The sequence below is a fragment of the Hylobates moloch genome, unplaced genomic scaffold (genome assembly GCF_009828535.3).
Source record: "Hylobates moloch isolate HMO894 unplaced genomic scaffold, HMol_V3 SCAFFOLD_4, whole genome shotgun sequence".
NCBI classification, from domain to species: Eukaryota; Metazoa; Chordata; class Mammalia; order Primates; family Hylobatidae; genus Hylobates; species Hylobates moloch.
The window spans coordinates 169,739,849-169,756,563 of NW_026652279.1; the positions used below are offsets into that span (position 1 = coordinate 169,739,849).

Genomic DNA, 16,715 nt, shown 5'->3' on the forward strand with positions numbered 1-16,715 from the left:
GAACTTCTGAGAGACTTGTTGAATAGCTTTGACCAAAATGCAGATAGTGATACGGACAATGAAGTCCAGGTTGAGGTGGTCTCAGATGGAGATGAGGAACTTGTTGGGAACTGGAGCAAAGGTGACACTTGCTATGCTTTAGCAAGTGACTGTCAGCATTTTGCCACTGCCCTAGAGAACTGTGAAACGTTGAACTTGAGAGAGATGATTTAGGGTATCTGGCAGAATAAATTTCTAAGCAGCAAAGTGTTCAAAAGGAAACAGAGCATGAAAGTTTGGAAAATTTGCAGCCTGATGATGCAGTAGAAAAGAAAAATCTATTTATTGGGGAAAAATTCAAGCCTGCTGCAGAAATTTGCATAAGTAACAAGGAGCCAAGTGTTAATCACCAAGACAATGGGGAAAATGTCTCCAGGGCATGTCAGAGACCTTCACAGCAGCCCCTCTTGTCACAGGCCAGGAAGTCTGGGAGGCACAAATGGTTTTGTTGGCTGAGCCCAGGACCTCACTGCTGTGTGCTGCTGAGGGACTTGGTGTCCTGCACCCCAGCAACTTCAGCCTCAGCTGCAGCTCAAAGGGGCCAAAGTATTGCTCGGGCCTTGCTTCAGAGGGTGCAAGCCCCAAGCCTTGGTGGAATACATGTGGTGTTGGGCCTGTGGGTGCTCAGAAGTCAAGAATTGAGATTTGGGAAACTTAGCCTAGACTTCAGAGGATGTATGGAAACATCTGGATTTCCAGGCAGATGTTTGCTGCAGGAGCAGAGCCCTCATTGGAGAAGCCCTGCTAGGGCAGTGTGGAAGGGAAATGTGGGGTTGGAGCCTCCACACAGAGTCCCCACTGGGGCACTGCTTAATGGAGCTGTGAGAAGTGAGCCATGTTCTTCCAGACCCCGGAATGGTAGAACCACTGAAAGCTTGCACCATGCACCTGGAAAAGCTGCAGACCCTCAATGCCAGCCCATGAAAGCAGCCGGGTGCAGGGCCATACCCAGCAAAGCCACAGGGACAGAGCAACCCAAGGCCATGGGCGCCCACCTCTTGCATCAGTGTAACCTGGATGTGAGACATGGAGTCAAAGGAGAATCATTATGGAATGTTAAGGTTTAATGACTGCCCTATTGTATTTTGGACTCACATGGGGCCTGTACCCCTTAGTTTTGGCAAATTTCTCCCATTTGGAATGGGGTTATTTACCCAATGCCTGTACCCCTAGTGTATCTAGGAAGTAACTAACTTGCTTTCAATTTTACAGGCTCATAGACAGTAGCGACTTGCCTTGACTCAGATGAGACTTTGGACTTGGACTTTTGCGCTAACGCTGGAACGAGTTAAGACTTTGGGGGACTGTTGGAAAGGCATGATGTTTGAAATGTGAGGACATGAGATTTGGGAGTGGCCGGAGTGGAGTGATATGGTTTCCCTGCATCACCACCCAAACATCATCTTGAATTGTAGTTCCCATAATCCCCATGTGTGGTGGGAGGTAATTGAATGATTGGGGTGGTTTACCCCATGCTGTTCTCATGCTAGTGAATGGAGTGCTCATGAGATCTGCCGGTTTTGTAAGCATCTGGCATTTCCCCTGTTGGCACTCATTCTTCCTCCTGCCGACTTGTGAAGAGGTGCCTTCTGCCATGACTGTAAGTTTCCTGAGGCCTCCCCAGCCATGTGGAACTGTGAGTGAATTAAACCTCTTTCCTTTATAAATACCCAGTCTCAAGTATGTGCTTATAGCAGCATGCAAACGGACTAATATAGAGAGTCTTTGTAACTATTTATTTGCAATTATTGTCAGTGATATATCTTATATAACCTATGATATAATTGAGTGAGTTAGTGACTTATTTTTGAGATGCAGGTGAAAAGTTCTATGAGGAGAGATTATTTATTACAAACACAAAACTGTAGGGCTTGATATACGCTTTGATATTACCTAGTTTAACTCTTGCATTTTGCAAAGGTGAAGCTGTGACCCAGAGATTTCAAAGGCCTTAAAAGTTCAGGTGGTAGCCAACTCGAGGTAAAATCTAATTTAAAATGATGTCTCCATAGTCTTAAGCCAATCTTTTTTCCAACCATAGCTCTCACGGAGTCTGCTAGTGATACTGCAATTAGATTTGAGATATGAAAGGAATATTTCAACTATTTTACTAAACTCAGTACTTCTTCTAAAGAAAAGTATTTATTCTAAAGAAATCTTTGTAATTGGTAATTTTTTTTGCATTTCATAAACTATCTTCTTTGTTTGTACCTTGACCAATCTACTCTTTTTTAAATCACCCTAGACTCAAAAAATGTGGTATATTGCAAACCCCCTCTTTAGTTTATAAAACTCTCTGACAAAGAAGGAAAAAAATATGATTGATAGATGAAGAAAAATATATACAGAAAATATTTTTATGATACGAGAGTAGATGTAGACAGTGTGGCCTGCTGGGTAAGCACACAGGTTCTGGCGCTTAGAACTGACAGATTCAAACCTCAGTTCCAGTAGCACCTGCTGTGTGTCCAGAGCAAGTTCTTCTCCTCTGTGCCCTCAGTTTACTCATTCATAAAACAAATAGACATTATAAAATAATGAACACTTTATAACGTTGTTGTGAAAATGAAAAAAATTTAATACGTGTAGAGTGTTTAGAAGACTATCACATGTTAAATATCATATAATTAATATAACATTTTGCAGATAGTTCACTCAAAGTATAGAAAAAATAGGGAAAGGCCAAGAATGGCGGCTTATGCCTGTAATCCCAGCACTTTGGGAGGCCAAGGCAGGTGGATCACTTGAGGACAGGAGTTTGAGACCAGCCTGGCCTCAGAATTTCATAATGAAACCCTGTCTCTAGTAAAAATAATAATAAAAATAAATTAGCTTCGCATGGTGGTTCATGCCTGTAGTCCCAGCTGTTCAGGAGGCTGAGGCAGGAGAATGACTTGAACCTGGGAGGCAGAGGTTGCAGTGAGCCAATATCACACCACTGCACTCCAGCTTGGGTGACAGAGTGAGACTCTGTCTCAAAAAAAAAAAAAATATATATATATATATATATATATATATATGTATATATATACACACACATACACACACACACACACACACACCCCATAACAACTATTTTAAAATATGTGAAGGAGATTTATTTCAAAGAAGCATAGAACATATTCTTGGGAACTCTATGACTGATGAATGAAGTTACAGCAGACAGGCATTGTCCCAGTGGCGCTTGTGGAAGAAAGAAGGTCTCTTTGGAAGTAATATTTTATCATTTGATGGTATTTGTCTTAGTTCATTTTTTGTTGCCTATAACAGGATACCTAAAACTGCATAATTTATAAGAAACGAAAGGTATTTCTTATGGTTCTGGAGGCTGAGAAGTCCAAGGTTGAGGGGTGACATCTCGTGAGTGCCTTCTTGCTGAGGGGACTGTCTGCAGAGTCCCGAGGTGGCACAGCATATCTCATGATGAGGGGCTGAGAGTGCTAGCTCAGGTCTCTCTTCCTCTTCTTATAAAGCCATCAGTCCCTCTCCCATTAATCCATTAACCCAATAATCTGTTAATCTATGAATGGATTAACTTATTCATGGGGGCAGAGCCCTCATTACCTAATCACCTCCTAAAGGTTCCACCTCTCAATACTGCCTCACTGGGGACAAATATTCAAATCACAGCAGTATCAAGCAGATCTGCCTATGGAATTCTTATGAGCTTTATAAGCCTTTTCATAGTAAACTTTTTTCAATTAATAACTATGCTGTTGGGAAGAACAGTCTACCTTGGTCCATGAGCATCCTTCACATTCTTGCTCAGTTTGTCAGACTGTAAGGCGTATGTAGATAACTACATAGGCAACTGCGTAAATCTAAAGAACCACATCATTCACTCCCAAAAGGAGGGGACTGACTTATTTGCTCCTTGATACAGTGTTTGTTGCTTGCTCAAAAGATACTTGATATCTAGCTGGCGTTCTCTCCTGTAACAGCACTTTCTCTAGTGTTGGCACCCGTTAAGATCTAACTGTATTGCGATCTTCCTACTTCCCCCTCCCTACTACATGGAACAGAAGATAAAGGAGAACTGATATAAACATAAAGCTGCGTGGTCTTCCGTGAGTAATAAAGTCTTCTATCTCTCCTCCAGGGAACTCTTGTCTTCTGCAACCAACCATGGAATAGTAACAAGCTAACTTATCAGATTGTAAGTAGGGTGAAATCTCAGAAGCTTGACAGTTCTAGACACATAAAAACAGCAGCTGATTTATTCCCTGCTTATGGCCATAGTCATGACGCCAATCCCTTTATGTGCATTATGTTATCAATCCTTCACTATAGTCCTTTTGCAATTTGGTTTTGCAGAATGGCTACATAACTCACCCAAAGTGGTAGAACCAGACATCAAACATGGTAGTTTTACTGACTTGAAAATGTATGCCCATACATCTGTACTATACCATGCTATCTCATATTAATATATGATCCTCTGTCCCCTCACCTACTTGCAAGTATTTTCATTGGCTAAAACACTATAAAACATCATTATCCAGAGTTCAAACTAAGGAAAACTGACCTTGCATTTCTGTAAACTTATTTCTTAATATTCCTGACTTTCCATCAGGCCTGACCTATTTGGTAGTCTCCTTTTTTATTCATGCTTTCCTAGGTTCTATGGCTCAGTTGGAAGGCAGGGCATAGAGATGGGCTGCAAAGTGGTGACACCGTGGTGGTTACTGAAAGCCACCCTTCAGTTTACTCTCTTCTTGCTATGTCAAGGTTAATGTACAAAATCATTTGTGTATTTATATACTAAAATTCAATAAATGGAAATTGGAATTTTATTCTTATTTATTCATTTGTTTCATTATTTTTTGAGACCAGGTATCACTCTGTCACTCAGGCTGGCACGTACTGATGCAATCACAGTTCACTGCAGCCTCGACCTCATGGGCCCAAGTGATCCTCCCACCTCAGCCTCCTGAGTAGCTGGGACTGCAGGCATGCACCACCACAGCTGGCTAACTTTTTACTTTTTGTAGAGAAGGGGCTCACTATGTTGCCCAGGCTAGTCTCAGTCTCCTAGACTTAAGCAATCCTTCTGCAGTCAGCCTTGGCATTTTAAAATACATTCTTAAAACCATAAAACAGAATAAATCTAAAAATTATTTGGAAGATTTTCATTCTGAAAGCTAAAACATATTGATGAAGGAAATTGACAAAGATCAAAATAAAGGTACTTGTTTTCATGCATGACACAAGTTGGCATTGTCAGTATTTCAGTTCTCACCAAACTGATTTATCAATTGAATGCAATGCTAATCAAATCACAACAGGTATTTTTGTAAAAATTCATAAACAAATTCAAAATGTATATGAAAATGCTAAAGATCTCTAATTGCCAGACAATTTTCAAAGTGAAAACAAAGTTGGATGACTCACATGACTGGTTTCAAGGCTGAATGAGGAGATACATGAATGAAGACAGTGTAGTATTGATTTAAGAATGAATGATTATATCAATGAATGATAATGAATGATTATGTCAATGAAACACGCTGGAGAGTCCCAAAATAAACCCACACAGATATGGTCAATTGATTTTTAACAAATATGTCCCGCTAAATGGAAATGAAAGTCATTTTTTAAAAAACAATGCTGAAACATTTGGACATCCATATGAGAAAATAATGTACTTCAACTCATATACAGCACTGTATACAAAAAGCAACTCGCAATGGATCATAGATCAAAGTGTAAAGTTTAAAATTGTACAAATCCTAGAGTAAGACCCAGGAGAAATTTTTGGTGACATTGGGTTATGAAAGGAACTTAGATAAGTCACAGAAGCACAAACTGTAAGAGAATTCTTTTCTTTGAAACACAATTATACAAATAAAACTACAAAGATGCTGAGTGGGAGAGAATATTTGCCAAGAGCTTATCTGATAAATGAGTTGGATACAGAATATATAAAGTCAATAATCTGAAAACAAAGAAACCAATACAAATAGTCAAAAGATTTGAGCCCACATTTTACCAAAGAAGAGAAACTTTGTATGGAACTACAAAAACTCTAAATAGCAAAAGCTATTTATTTCAGAAGGAGCAAAGTTGAAAGCATCACATCCCCTGATTTCCAACTATATTACAAAGCTATAGTAATCAAAATAGTATGATAGTGGCCATAAAACAGACACATAGACCATTGGAACAGAATGGAAAGTACAGAAATAAACCCAAGCGTATATTGTCAACTGATCTTTGACAGGAGTGCCAAGACGCAATAGGGAAAAGAAAGTTACTTTAATAATTGGTACTAGGAAAACTGGATATTCACATACAAAAGAATGAAAGTGGACCCTTTTCTTACACCATGTAGAAAAATTAAGTCAAAATGGATAAAAGACTTAAATATAAAAACCATAAACCTCAAAAAAAAAAATCAAGAAGCTCCTCAACAACTTTTGTGGCAGGGAGTTTTATGGATATGACACCAGAAGAAAAAAGCACAGATGACAAAAGAAAAAATAAGTCAGTTACATCATACTGTAAGGCTTCTGCACAGCAAAGAAAACAATAAAATCAACAAAATGAAAAAGTAGTGTGTTGAATGGGAGAAAATAATTGCAAACCATATACTTAGGTATATATACATATGTGTGCATATGTATGTGCAAATATATATGATAAGGGGTAAATATCTAAAGTATGTAATGAACTCACACAGCTCACTGTAAAAAAAAAAAAAAAAACTCTAAGTTTTTAAAATGAGCAAAGAAACTGAATAGACATTTTTCCAAAGAAGATATAGAATCTTGTCCAACAGGTATATGAAAAGGTACTCAACATCACTAGTCATCAGAGAAATTTAAATTCAAAGCACAACAAAATACCACCTCACACCTGTAAGGATGACAATGATCAAAAAGACAACAGATAACCAGTGTTGACGAGGGTGTGGAGGAAAGGGGCCCCTTGAACGCTGTGGGGATGCAAAGTGGTATAGTCACTACGGAAACAAGTATGGAGTTTCCTCAAAAAATTAAAAAATAGAACTACCACATGATCCAGTATTGCAATTCTGGATATTTTATTCAAAAGAAATGAAATCAAGATCTCAAAGAAGTATGTACTGTCCCACGTTCATTTCAGCATTATTCACGATAGTGATAATATGGAAACAATCTAAGGCCCATGAACAGATGAAAGGATAAAGAAATTGTGGTACATATCTACAGAATATTATTCAGTTACCAAAAAAAAAAAAAAGAAATTCTATCATTTGCAGTGGATCAACATGGAAGACATTAGGCCAAGTGAAGTAAGCCAGACACAGACAGACAAATATTACATGATCTTGCTTATGTGTGGACTCTTAAAAACCTGAAAACCACAGAAGCAGAGAGTAGAACAGTGGCTGCCAGTTATTGGAGAGTGGGAGCAAGGGAAGGTGTCAGTCACAGAGCACACACTTTAAGTCGTAAGATGAGCAAATTTTGGAGATCTAGTGTGGTGTGTTAATTGATAGAATTGTAGTTGCCTTTACAAAATGTATATCAAATCACATTATACACCTTAAATATATTCCATTTTTCTTTAATAAGTATTTTAAAATGAGAAAATGAAATTCAAGTAAAAATCACAGTGTGAGAAGCCACTAACACATCTAATAATAATTGACTCCAAGGGGCACAAAGCGTCTCTTGGAGGTGATAAAGTATTCTATACATTGCTGGTTATTTTGCCTATGCAACTATGTATATCAGTCCAATCTCATTGAACTAAACAACAAAGGGTGAATTTTACTGTATGTAAACTAGACCTCAAATAAATAGAAGTTTAAAAGAGGCAAAAAAAATTGCACTTAGCTCTTATTAGAATCACAGTGACTATGGTAGACTACATGAAATAGTTATGTTTACATAGATTGCACTTGATTAAATACACATGCATTTCTGCTTATAAGGTAACAATTCAGGAGGCACATTTTTAAATCTTAGTGATACAATGCAACATTTATCATTTATTTTCTATTTATTTTTAATAAACGTTATAAAATAATGGCTGTATTTTGGCAATAAAGTCAATAGAAGAATAAAAAGTTAAGTATCTTTTATTTTTTGGCTTTGAGCTGTATAGAATTAACAAAAGTTACTCTGCTTGTAATATTGCAGTCCTTAAAGATATTATTATTTTTCATTCTCATTCCATTGCAAACTTGAAATTTTGCCCATGATCTTGTATTTTAAATCCTAAATGAGTAATTTTAAAACTAATTATACAATTATGTCTTTATTTGGTTGTTTGCAATCCATTTTTGCATTTAAATGTTAAATCTCATCTAGTTCAGCCATGCATTTCAATCCCAGCTCTTAAGTTGTTTATTGATTCATCTATTATAGTCAGATATATATTTGTAAACATTTTCCTCTGGAGTTCAAATAAGTATATATTTTTTTCTTTTAAAGTTAAAATTGAGTAAAGCTTGGAATTAATTTTTTTAAAAGTTTACAGATTTCTTACTAATTTTTTTCCTGCAGTTTATAAGAAATATTTCTTATCTGAATAAAACCACCATCTATAGTCCAACTATCCTGTATTGGTAATTTTCAATTGATAAAACATTAGAAAGAGACTAATTGGAGTATTGACTTTTTTTCCTGTAGCAGTCCCCTGGTGTTACCAATTGCCAAGCAAGACAGTTTGTTGGAAAAAGACATTATGTTCAAAGATGCAACAAAAGGTCTGTGTAAGCAGCAATCTCAGGACAGCATCCCTGAAAACCCCACGATGAGCAGTTCCACCAAACCCGAGCAGGTAATCATACCCTCACTGCGTGTCTGCCAGTACTTTTTCATATCAAGTAATGTATTAAAATCCAACATACTTCAAAAACAAATGTGCGCTAATTTCCATTCAAAGACAAATTAATTAATGCATAGATTAATATTTTGCTTACAGTTTTCATAAACAATTAATGCATTCTGCTGATCAACAAACATAATTGCTATTGTGCTTTACAATTTGAATTTTGGTTTTGACTTATATACCAGGAATGTAAGCTCAGCCAGCGCATTACTTCTTGAATATTTCCAGTTGAGTCATTTGTCATTATTTTGATTTTTATGTATTCTGTGTTTTCATGGTTTATTTCAATGATCCAAATATTTTATGAACAAGAAGGACAAACCAGTCACTGAATCATTTATTCTTAAAAGTAACTGTGGTCATGCATTGCATGTATATCTGTGTGTGTGTGTGTGCATATGTGTACTTGTCTGGTGCCTAAGTTATGGGAGGTGATTTTGGTTTTGAAGGGGGAGAGAGGAATGAGCGTGGAGTTATGGAAATTAATGTATTTTATTATGGCCACAGAAATAAATGATTTTGTATATTTCTGTTTTATAAGTGGCAGAATAACTTGCATCCTTGAAAATAGCTTTCTTCAGTGTATCTAATTTTTAATATTTTATAGATATTTTGGTCAGGTTTTCTAAAGATCTTCTTCTTAAAATTTAATTTTAATTTTATTAATTTTTGTTATTTCAAGTAACTAAAGCAGATAAGCAAAACATCTGAAACACTTTTAAATTTTAGCAGGTGTATTCATCCGCTTAAGCTACCATGACAAAACACCACAGTCTGTGTGGCTTGGACAACAGAAATGCATTTCTCACAGTCGTGGAGGCATCTGGATTCTGAGGGTCCAAGGTCAAGGTGCAGGTTGACCGAAGGTGCAGGGCGCCTTCCCACTGCTGTGTCCTTGCAGGGTGGACAGCAGGAGGCAGGGAGAATGGGAAGGAGGGAGAGGCAGGGAGGAGCAGGGAGAGGGCACTCTCTGGAGTAATCTCGCAGGCTCAGGATCCCACCCTTATGATTTCATTTAACCTAAATCACTTCCTTATAGGCTCTCTCTCCAAATACTGTTCCATTAGGGATGGGGGCTTCCACATATGAATTTGGAGAAATACAATTAGTCCACAGTACTAGACAAATCAAAGGTTAGGTAAAATTTAAGAGAAAATATGTATATATTTTTTGAGACAGAAGATTGCTGTGTCACTCAGGCTGGAGTGCAGTGTCACAATCATGGCTCATTGCAGCTTCAACCTCCCAGGCTCTAGTGATGCTTCTCCCTCAGCTTCAGAGAGCTAGGACTAGGGTGTGTGCCACCATGCTCCGCCTTTTTTTTCTTTTAAAGAGATAGGATCTCACTGTGTTGCCCAGGTTGGTCTTGACTTCCTGAGCTCAGGTGATCCTCTCACCTCAGCCTCCCAAAGTGCTTGGATTATAGGTGTGAGCCACCACACCTGGCAAAAGAGTCTTAACTTTCTTAAGGATCCTATTAACTTCTGTTGACACTCCAAGTGTTTCTGAGCCATATAATTTGTGTACTTTAATGTCTGACATAATTTTCCATTTCCAGTTATGATTTAATGCTATCCTGTAATTGGTATCCTGTATAGAGGAAAAATGACTATTAATTAACTTGTGTCTAACACCTCTTACCCCTCATACATTTTAACACTTATGCCCGTAAATTTAGTAATTTAAAAGCTTGGTTTTTGTTTTCATTACAGATATTTAAGACTCAAATTAGTTTGCAGTGAGTGTTGAGGAAACAAATTTCTGAGTTATTTTACAACAGTCAAAACTCAAGAATGAATTCTGTTTCCTAATTTTCATGGGAAGCCACTTTGAATAAAGTCTTATGGGTGCTTTCACTTGTTATATATAAACCCATTACTGCTCACCTTTAGCTTTTACAAAATAATATCATTATATATATATAATATACATATATATACACATATATGTGTGTATATACATGTATCCTTTGGGGAAGGGAATATTTTATTTTTAATAACTTGTTTATTGATTAAAATATTACATTGTAGGATTCTAATAGAATAGTTATGTGAGCAAAGATATTGAGTATGACTGACAATTCAACACTATTTTTAAACTTACAGAGTTATTTTCCTCATAGTTTAATTTGTTATTAAGAATGGGAATATTAATGTTATTTATTACATAACCTGGAGAAATTAAAGATAACTTTAAAATATATTTTTGTTTTTACTGGCATTGTTTTGAAGTATTTTTTCTTAATTCGTTTATATAAATGTGTGGGAAATCTCAGGCTAATTGATTTCCTACTGTTCAAATTAACTACCATTCAAAAACTTTTGAATGCAATTATTGATATGGCATGACTTTTAGTCAATGTGTATATGTGAAATTATTGTACATTTCTATTAATTTGCTTTCAAGCTGTATTAATTAGGTGTTTGAGTTTAGCAGTAGTAAGCACAATGATAATCATTTATTTAATTAAAGAAGAGCAAACTAGGTCAACCATTTCATCAAGGTACTGAGATTTCTCCCTCTGTGGAGTTAAAACAATTTCTGATTAGCAGATTGATTGCTTTTTAAGTGGTAATTTAATAAGATGTTTCTAAAAGACATAAAGTATTCTTCAAATATAAGACATTCACGACATGAGAATATCAAGTGTAATCTTCACAGGATAACTTTCCTGTTTTAATGTAGACTTTTTATAATTGTATCCTAGACATAAAAAGGAATTGTAGCCATGCTCTGTTTATGCATTATTAGAGAGGAAATGGCAGCTACAGAGGCTTTGTGCTCCTGTGTATTTATGTCCTAATATTCACCCAGTAATATGCCGCACGGTATCCATCATGTTCTCATATGTTCTTACCCACAAGGTGCTAGCTGGATGGTTCTCTCCAGGGAAGAGCCGCGTGATAAACTGAGTGGATTATATATTCACATTTCACAGGAAAGCTTTCCAAAACACTTTTCAAAGCCATAAAGCTCTAATTAACATTTTAGAGATAAGTACATCGTGTGGAAAATTTTTAAAAATTAAAATAAAAACTACTTTGCATCTCTCTTTCCAGATTTTTATAAAGTGTAGGTCTTATCAAATGATACTGTGTAAATGAATACCAAAGGCTTGATTTGACATTTTATTTTTTTAATTTCCGAGAACCACTAAAATTAGCATTTGTTTTTATAATATCTCTGAGAGCACAATGTTTCTTAAATTGATGATAATGTGTAAGACTTCCTTCTCTTCCCTTTCCCTCCTGGTTTCCTTTCCCATCCCATCCCTCCCTGACCTGCTGGGTTTTTGCATTCTTTTCTTGGTTCCCTAACTTCTTATTTTCCCTCTTTCCTCCCTCTCTCCCTTCAGATATTTTTATTTAAATTAGGTTTAAGGTTGAAATTGAAGTCAGGTCTTTATTCCATTTAGTGAAGTCATGATAGCCCGGAGTAGAGAGAAAGCGGGAAAGAGGCACGCAGCTTTGCTGTGGTTCAGGTCCGCAGCTCCGGTGCTCTGTGGAAGTCCCATAGCCTCACTGAGCCTCATGTGTAAAATGGGTACATAGGACTGGCCTCATATGGTTGGTATGAAGATGACGGTAGATGGATGTATTATTTGTACTGTTATTATCGTATAGACTGACTGTACGTTACTGACTGGAATTGCATACTCCGGTTTTGCCAGAGCAGTAGTCTTCTACTCCCTGCATGGATGTGTTCTAAATTCATGTAGTTCCACTCAACATATCCACAGGACTTTATACTTTTCAAGTAAATGTAGATTATTTTAGAAAATAATAATGCAAAATAATGTGTTATGTTGGTTAACATTTCAAAGCTTAGAAATGCATTCACCTGCATTATCTTAATCCTCAAAATGTCATTATGAGCAGGTTATTATCTGCTTTCACTACATAACTTAAACTCAAGTTTCAAACTGAGTTTCAAGCTGACCAAACTTAAACTCAAGAAAGTTAAGCAGGCTGGGAGTGGTGGCTTACTCCAATGATCCCAGCATTTTAGAGGCCAAGGTGGGAGGATTGCTTGAGGCCAGCAGTTCAAGACCAGCCCGGGCAACATGGAAAAACCCCAACTCTACAAAATATTTAAAACTTAGCAGGGCATGGTGGCACACACCTGTTGTCATGCCCACTCAGCCGGCTGAGGTGGGAGGATTGCTTGAGGCCAGCAGTTCAAGAGCAGCCCGGGCAACATGGAAAAACCCCATCTCTACAAAATATTTAAAACTTAGCAGGGTTTGGTGGCGCAGGGCCTGGTGGCACACACCTGTGGTCCCACCAACTCAAGAGGCTGAGATAGGAGGATTGCTTGAGCTCAGAAGGTGGAGGCTGCAGTGAGCTAGGACATCATCACTGCACTCCAGCATGGACTATAGAGTGCGACCCTGTCTTGACAAAAAAAGTTAAGCAAATTGTCTAGAATCACAAATGTTTCTTTTATTTTGTATCCAGTGCTCTTTTGGGGGCACCACAGCAGGTTTCTAAGATCCGCTAAAACTTTCTTCCTGTAGTCCACAGAGACACAAGCACATGTGTACACCAGCACATAGATCTGCAGCCAGGGAAAGGGAAAGGGCCTGGTAGACTTCACTATTTAAGAAACACTTGGCAGAATAACAAAAGGAGGGCAAAACTACACAGGACTGTCCAGGCATGGCATGGGTGGAAGCCTTGGGAAGCGAAGTAAAGTGTGTGTCACATGATCACCCTTTCCTAATCTGGTCATTCCGGGTCAACACGAAGTTTTCTGTTTTTTTTTTTTTTCTGTGATGGCGTCTTACTCTGTCACCCAGGCTGGAGTACAATGGTGCCATCTAGGCTCACTGCAACCTCCACCTCCCGGGTTCAAGCAATTCTCCTGCCTGAGCCTTCCAAGTAGCTGGGATTATAGGTGCCCGCCACCACGCCCAGCTAATTTTTGTATTTTTAGTAGAGACAGAGTTTCACCATGTTAGTCAGGCTGGTCTCAAACTGCTGACCTCAGGTGATCTGCCTGCCTCTGCCTCCCAAAGTGCTGGGATTACAGGCATGAGCCACTGCGCCCATCCAACACATAGTCTTTTTTTTTTTTTTTTTAATTTCCTCTTTTTTTTTTTTTTTTTTTTCTTATCCGTACTGGGTTATTTGCCCCTAGACTGCCTTCCTCCAAATCCTGTTGCCCTGATCCCACAGGTCAGATCATCTCTGTTGCCCCTGGGCTTCTACTCCCTGGGCATGTGCTACCAACCTCCCAGAGAGAAATCACAAACAAGCAAACACAAGACAACATGGTAAAGCCCACGGTGCTCAAAACAGCGTCCACACAATGGAGACGAGGGATCAGCAAATTCAGAATACTTTCAAAACTTAAATTAGCTTTGGATCACAAAACAGGTCTCAAGGTGTTTCCCCTGAATTCTTCCTTGTCTTCTAAATTGTGCCTATCTTGTGTTTTAGATCTCTCCTTTTCGAAATATATAGAATAAAAGCCATAATGGTCAATTTTGGAGAGGACAGGCAATCTTTTGTACTTATCTGGTAATTATTGTTATAATTGTTTGATAGACATTGGTGGTGCCCACTTTTCAGCCTACAACTGCAACATAAAAACATTCACAGACATATTTTTTACTTTTCTTTCTACTTGTCAGCTGTCACAATGCTTTTGAAATCTATAAAGAATCTGCTCCTTTGATAGCCTTGCTTAAGATTGATTATCAAAGCTTCCTTTCAGGTCATTTTGGAATCTTCATGTGAGAAATGCAAGGAACTCTTCCCTTGATCTGCTCTCTCACTGGATCTGCCCCACCGTGTAACTATAAACAGGCTAGGGAGTAGTCACATTTTTAGTGTCAGCCTAGTGCTTTCTCTGACCCATGTAACAGCTGTGCCACTGAAGACGAGAATCCCCAGGAATACCAATGAGATGTCTGTGATAGCTGTTCCAGGCTTGCTGGAACAAATGCAGAACTTCTGTTAGTACTATTCATGTTTTTGCTAAATGTGCACACAGAAATTTGCATTGAAATTGTTAGCATCGTGACTGTAAGAGGGATCTTGTTATCTTAGCATAAATCATTACTCCTGAAGAAAACACAAATCTTACTCTTGATTTTCCTCCTTTCTATGATTTCTTTAGGAGTTAAAGATGTATGCTAACTTGCTGGAGAGTTTTGCCTTCTTTTTGCATTACTCCAAGTTATTGCAATCATTTATTGATTTACATCAAATTATGTACATATATGAATATGCATATGGATTAATTTTTGTACATGCATACATGCATGCCTACATAGTTTTTGGGGTTGTAAATATGTGTGTGTAAGTTTATGTACTTTGGAGAAATGTTGCAAAGATATTAAAAAGAAAATATATTTACATCCATCCCTAAATTGATGGCGAAAGTTCCCTTTCATGTGTCTCTCTACATAAGGACTTTTGCCAGAAGTTATTTCACCTCTGGAAAATACATTCTTACCTAATTACACATGTTTTCTAGATTCCTTTTATATCCAAGGGCAAACATTCCAGTCTGTGATCCTGGAATGTGTAAAATTATCCATCTCTATAAGAAAACCTTCAATCTTGTCTACGTCAATTCTAGTTAGGAAATCAAGTGCAATTTAGTTGCATACAGTTGCATATGGCAGCTCATCTTTTTCTTAAATTAATCGAAGTCCAATCCATTCCTCCTCCTCTTTGGCCTCTTCTTTGGGCCACCTTTTTCTAGAGCTTGCTAGCTGATCTTACCACTCCCACCTTTTCTCTGCTGCAGCTGCCAGGTTGTCATCTTAGCACCGTGAAACTGGTCTTGTTGTCCCCAGGCTCAGTCCCCTCCATGATTTTCACTAATTCCTGGAATGTAGCAGCTCTTCCTCAGGGCCCAGGAGGCTTTTCCAGCTCCTTCAATATCTCCTGCTGCTGCCTCCTCCCACCTCCTCCACACCAGGGCAGGTTCTAGGGCCTCCCACACACCCATCTCCTCCCGACCTTACAGCCCTCACCATGTCCTTCCCTCTCCCTGAGACATCTCTCCCCACATCCCACAGGACTGCCTTTTAAAATTATGTCCAATCTCAATGTCAACGTGACCTCTTCAAAGAGGACTTCTCGGATCATCTAAAGTGAAATTTTTCTCTTTTCAAACATCCTGTTTTTCCCTTCACGTACACATTTTGTACTTGTCATTTCTTATTTCTGTCCTAACTTCTCCCCCCGGTAGGGGAGGTCACAAACATCATTCCTTTTTTCCTCTTTGTGCTAAACCTCTAGCACAATGGCCAACAAAGAAGGTAAGCAAGGGAAATTTGGCCCATTATCAAACAGATGTCATCAGATGTTTCTGTTATCCACTGGAATTCCACCTGTTCCCCAGTGGTTATCATGCCAGCTTTTGCTTCTGACTTATCAGCTGTGTGACCCCAGAAAAACTACATGTCCTCTGTGGGCCTCAAATTCTTCATCCATTAAATAAGGATGCTATAACAATGAATGCCAAAATTTTTAAAAAATGTTATTCAGCAGAAGAACCTTCCTCAGAAAGAAATACGTGAACGAGAACTCTGATTCCTAAAGCAAAGGAAAGCTGAGCGTCTTTGCTGAGAACAGCGCAGACAGACCCAGGGCCCTCCACACTCACCCACATCTCTCCCTCCCACAGCTCCAAGGGAAGCTGGTAGGAAGTTACAGGGTCTCCGTGGCCCCTAAATGTGTTACTAAGGGCACTAATGAGGCACACTTAGCTGCAGAGGAGGCACTGGGCCAGATTTTCCTCGTATATTTAATTCCCTCAACCACGCTATGAAGTATAGACTACCTTTCATCACATAGAGAATGAAAAGCAGCTTCATGATGTTAAGGTAGAAAAATTTT

General features: G+C 38.2%; 1 protein-coding gene across 1 annotated transcript in view; it reads left to right on the forward strand.

Annotated features, from left to right (window-relative positions):
- MYO16 (myosin XVI) overlaps positions 1-16,715 on the forward strand; it is a 607,071-nt gene that overhangs the window by 243,082 nt on the left and 347,274 nt on the right. Inside the window, exon 10 of the mRNA XM_058438173.1 lies at positions 8,658-8,808. Within this exon, the coding sequence (XP_058294156.1) occupies positions 8,658-8,808 (151 nt within the window). The remainder of the gene's footprint in view (positions 1-8,657; positions 8,809-16,715) is intronic.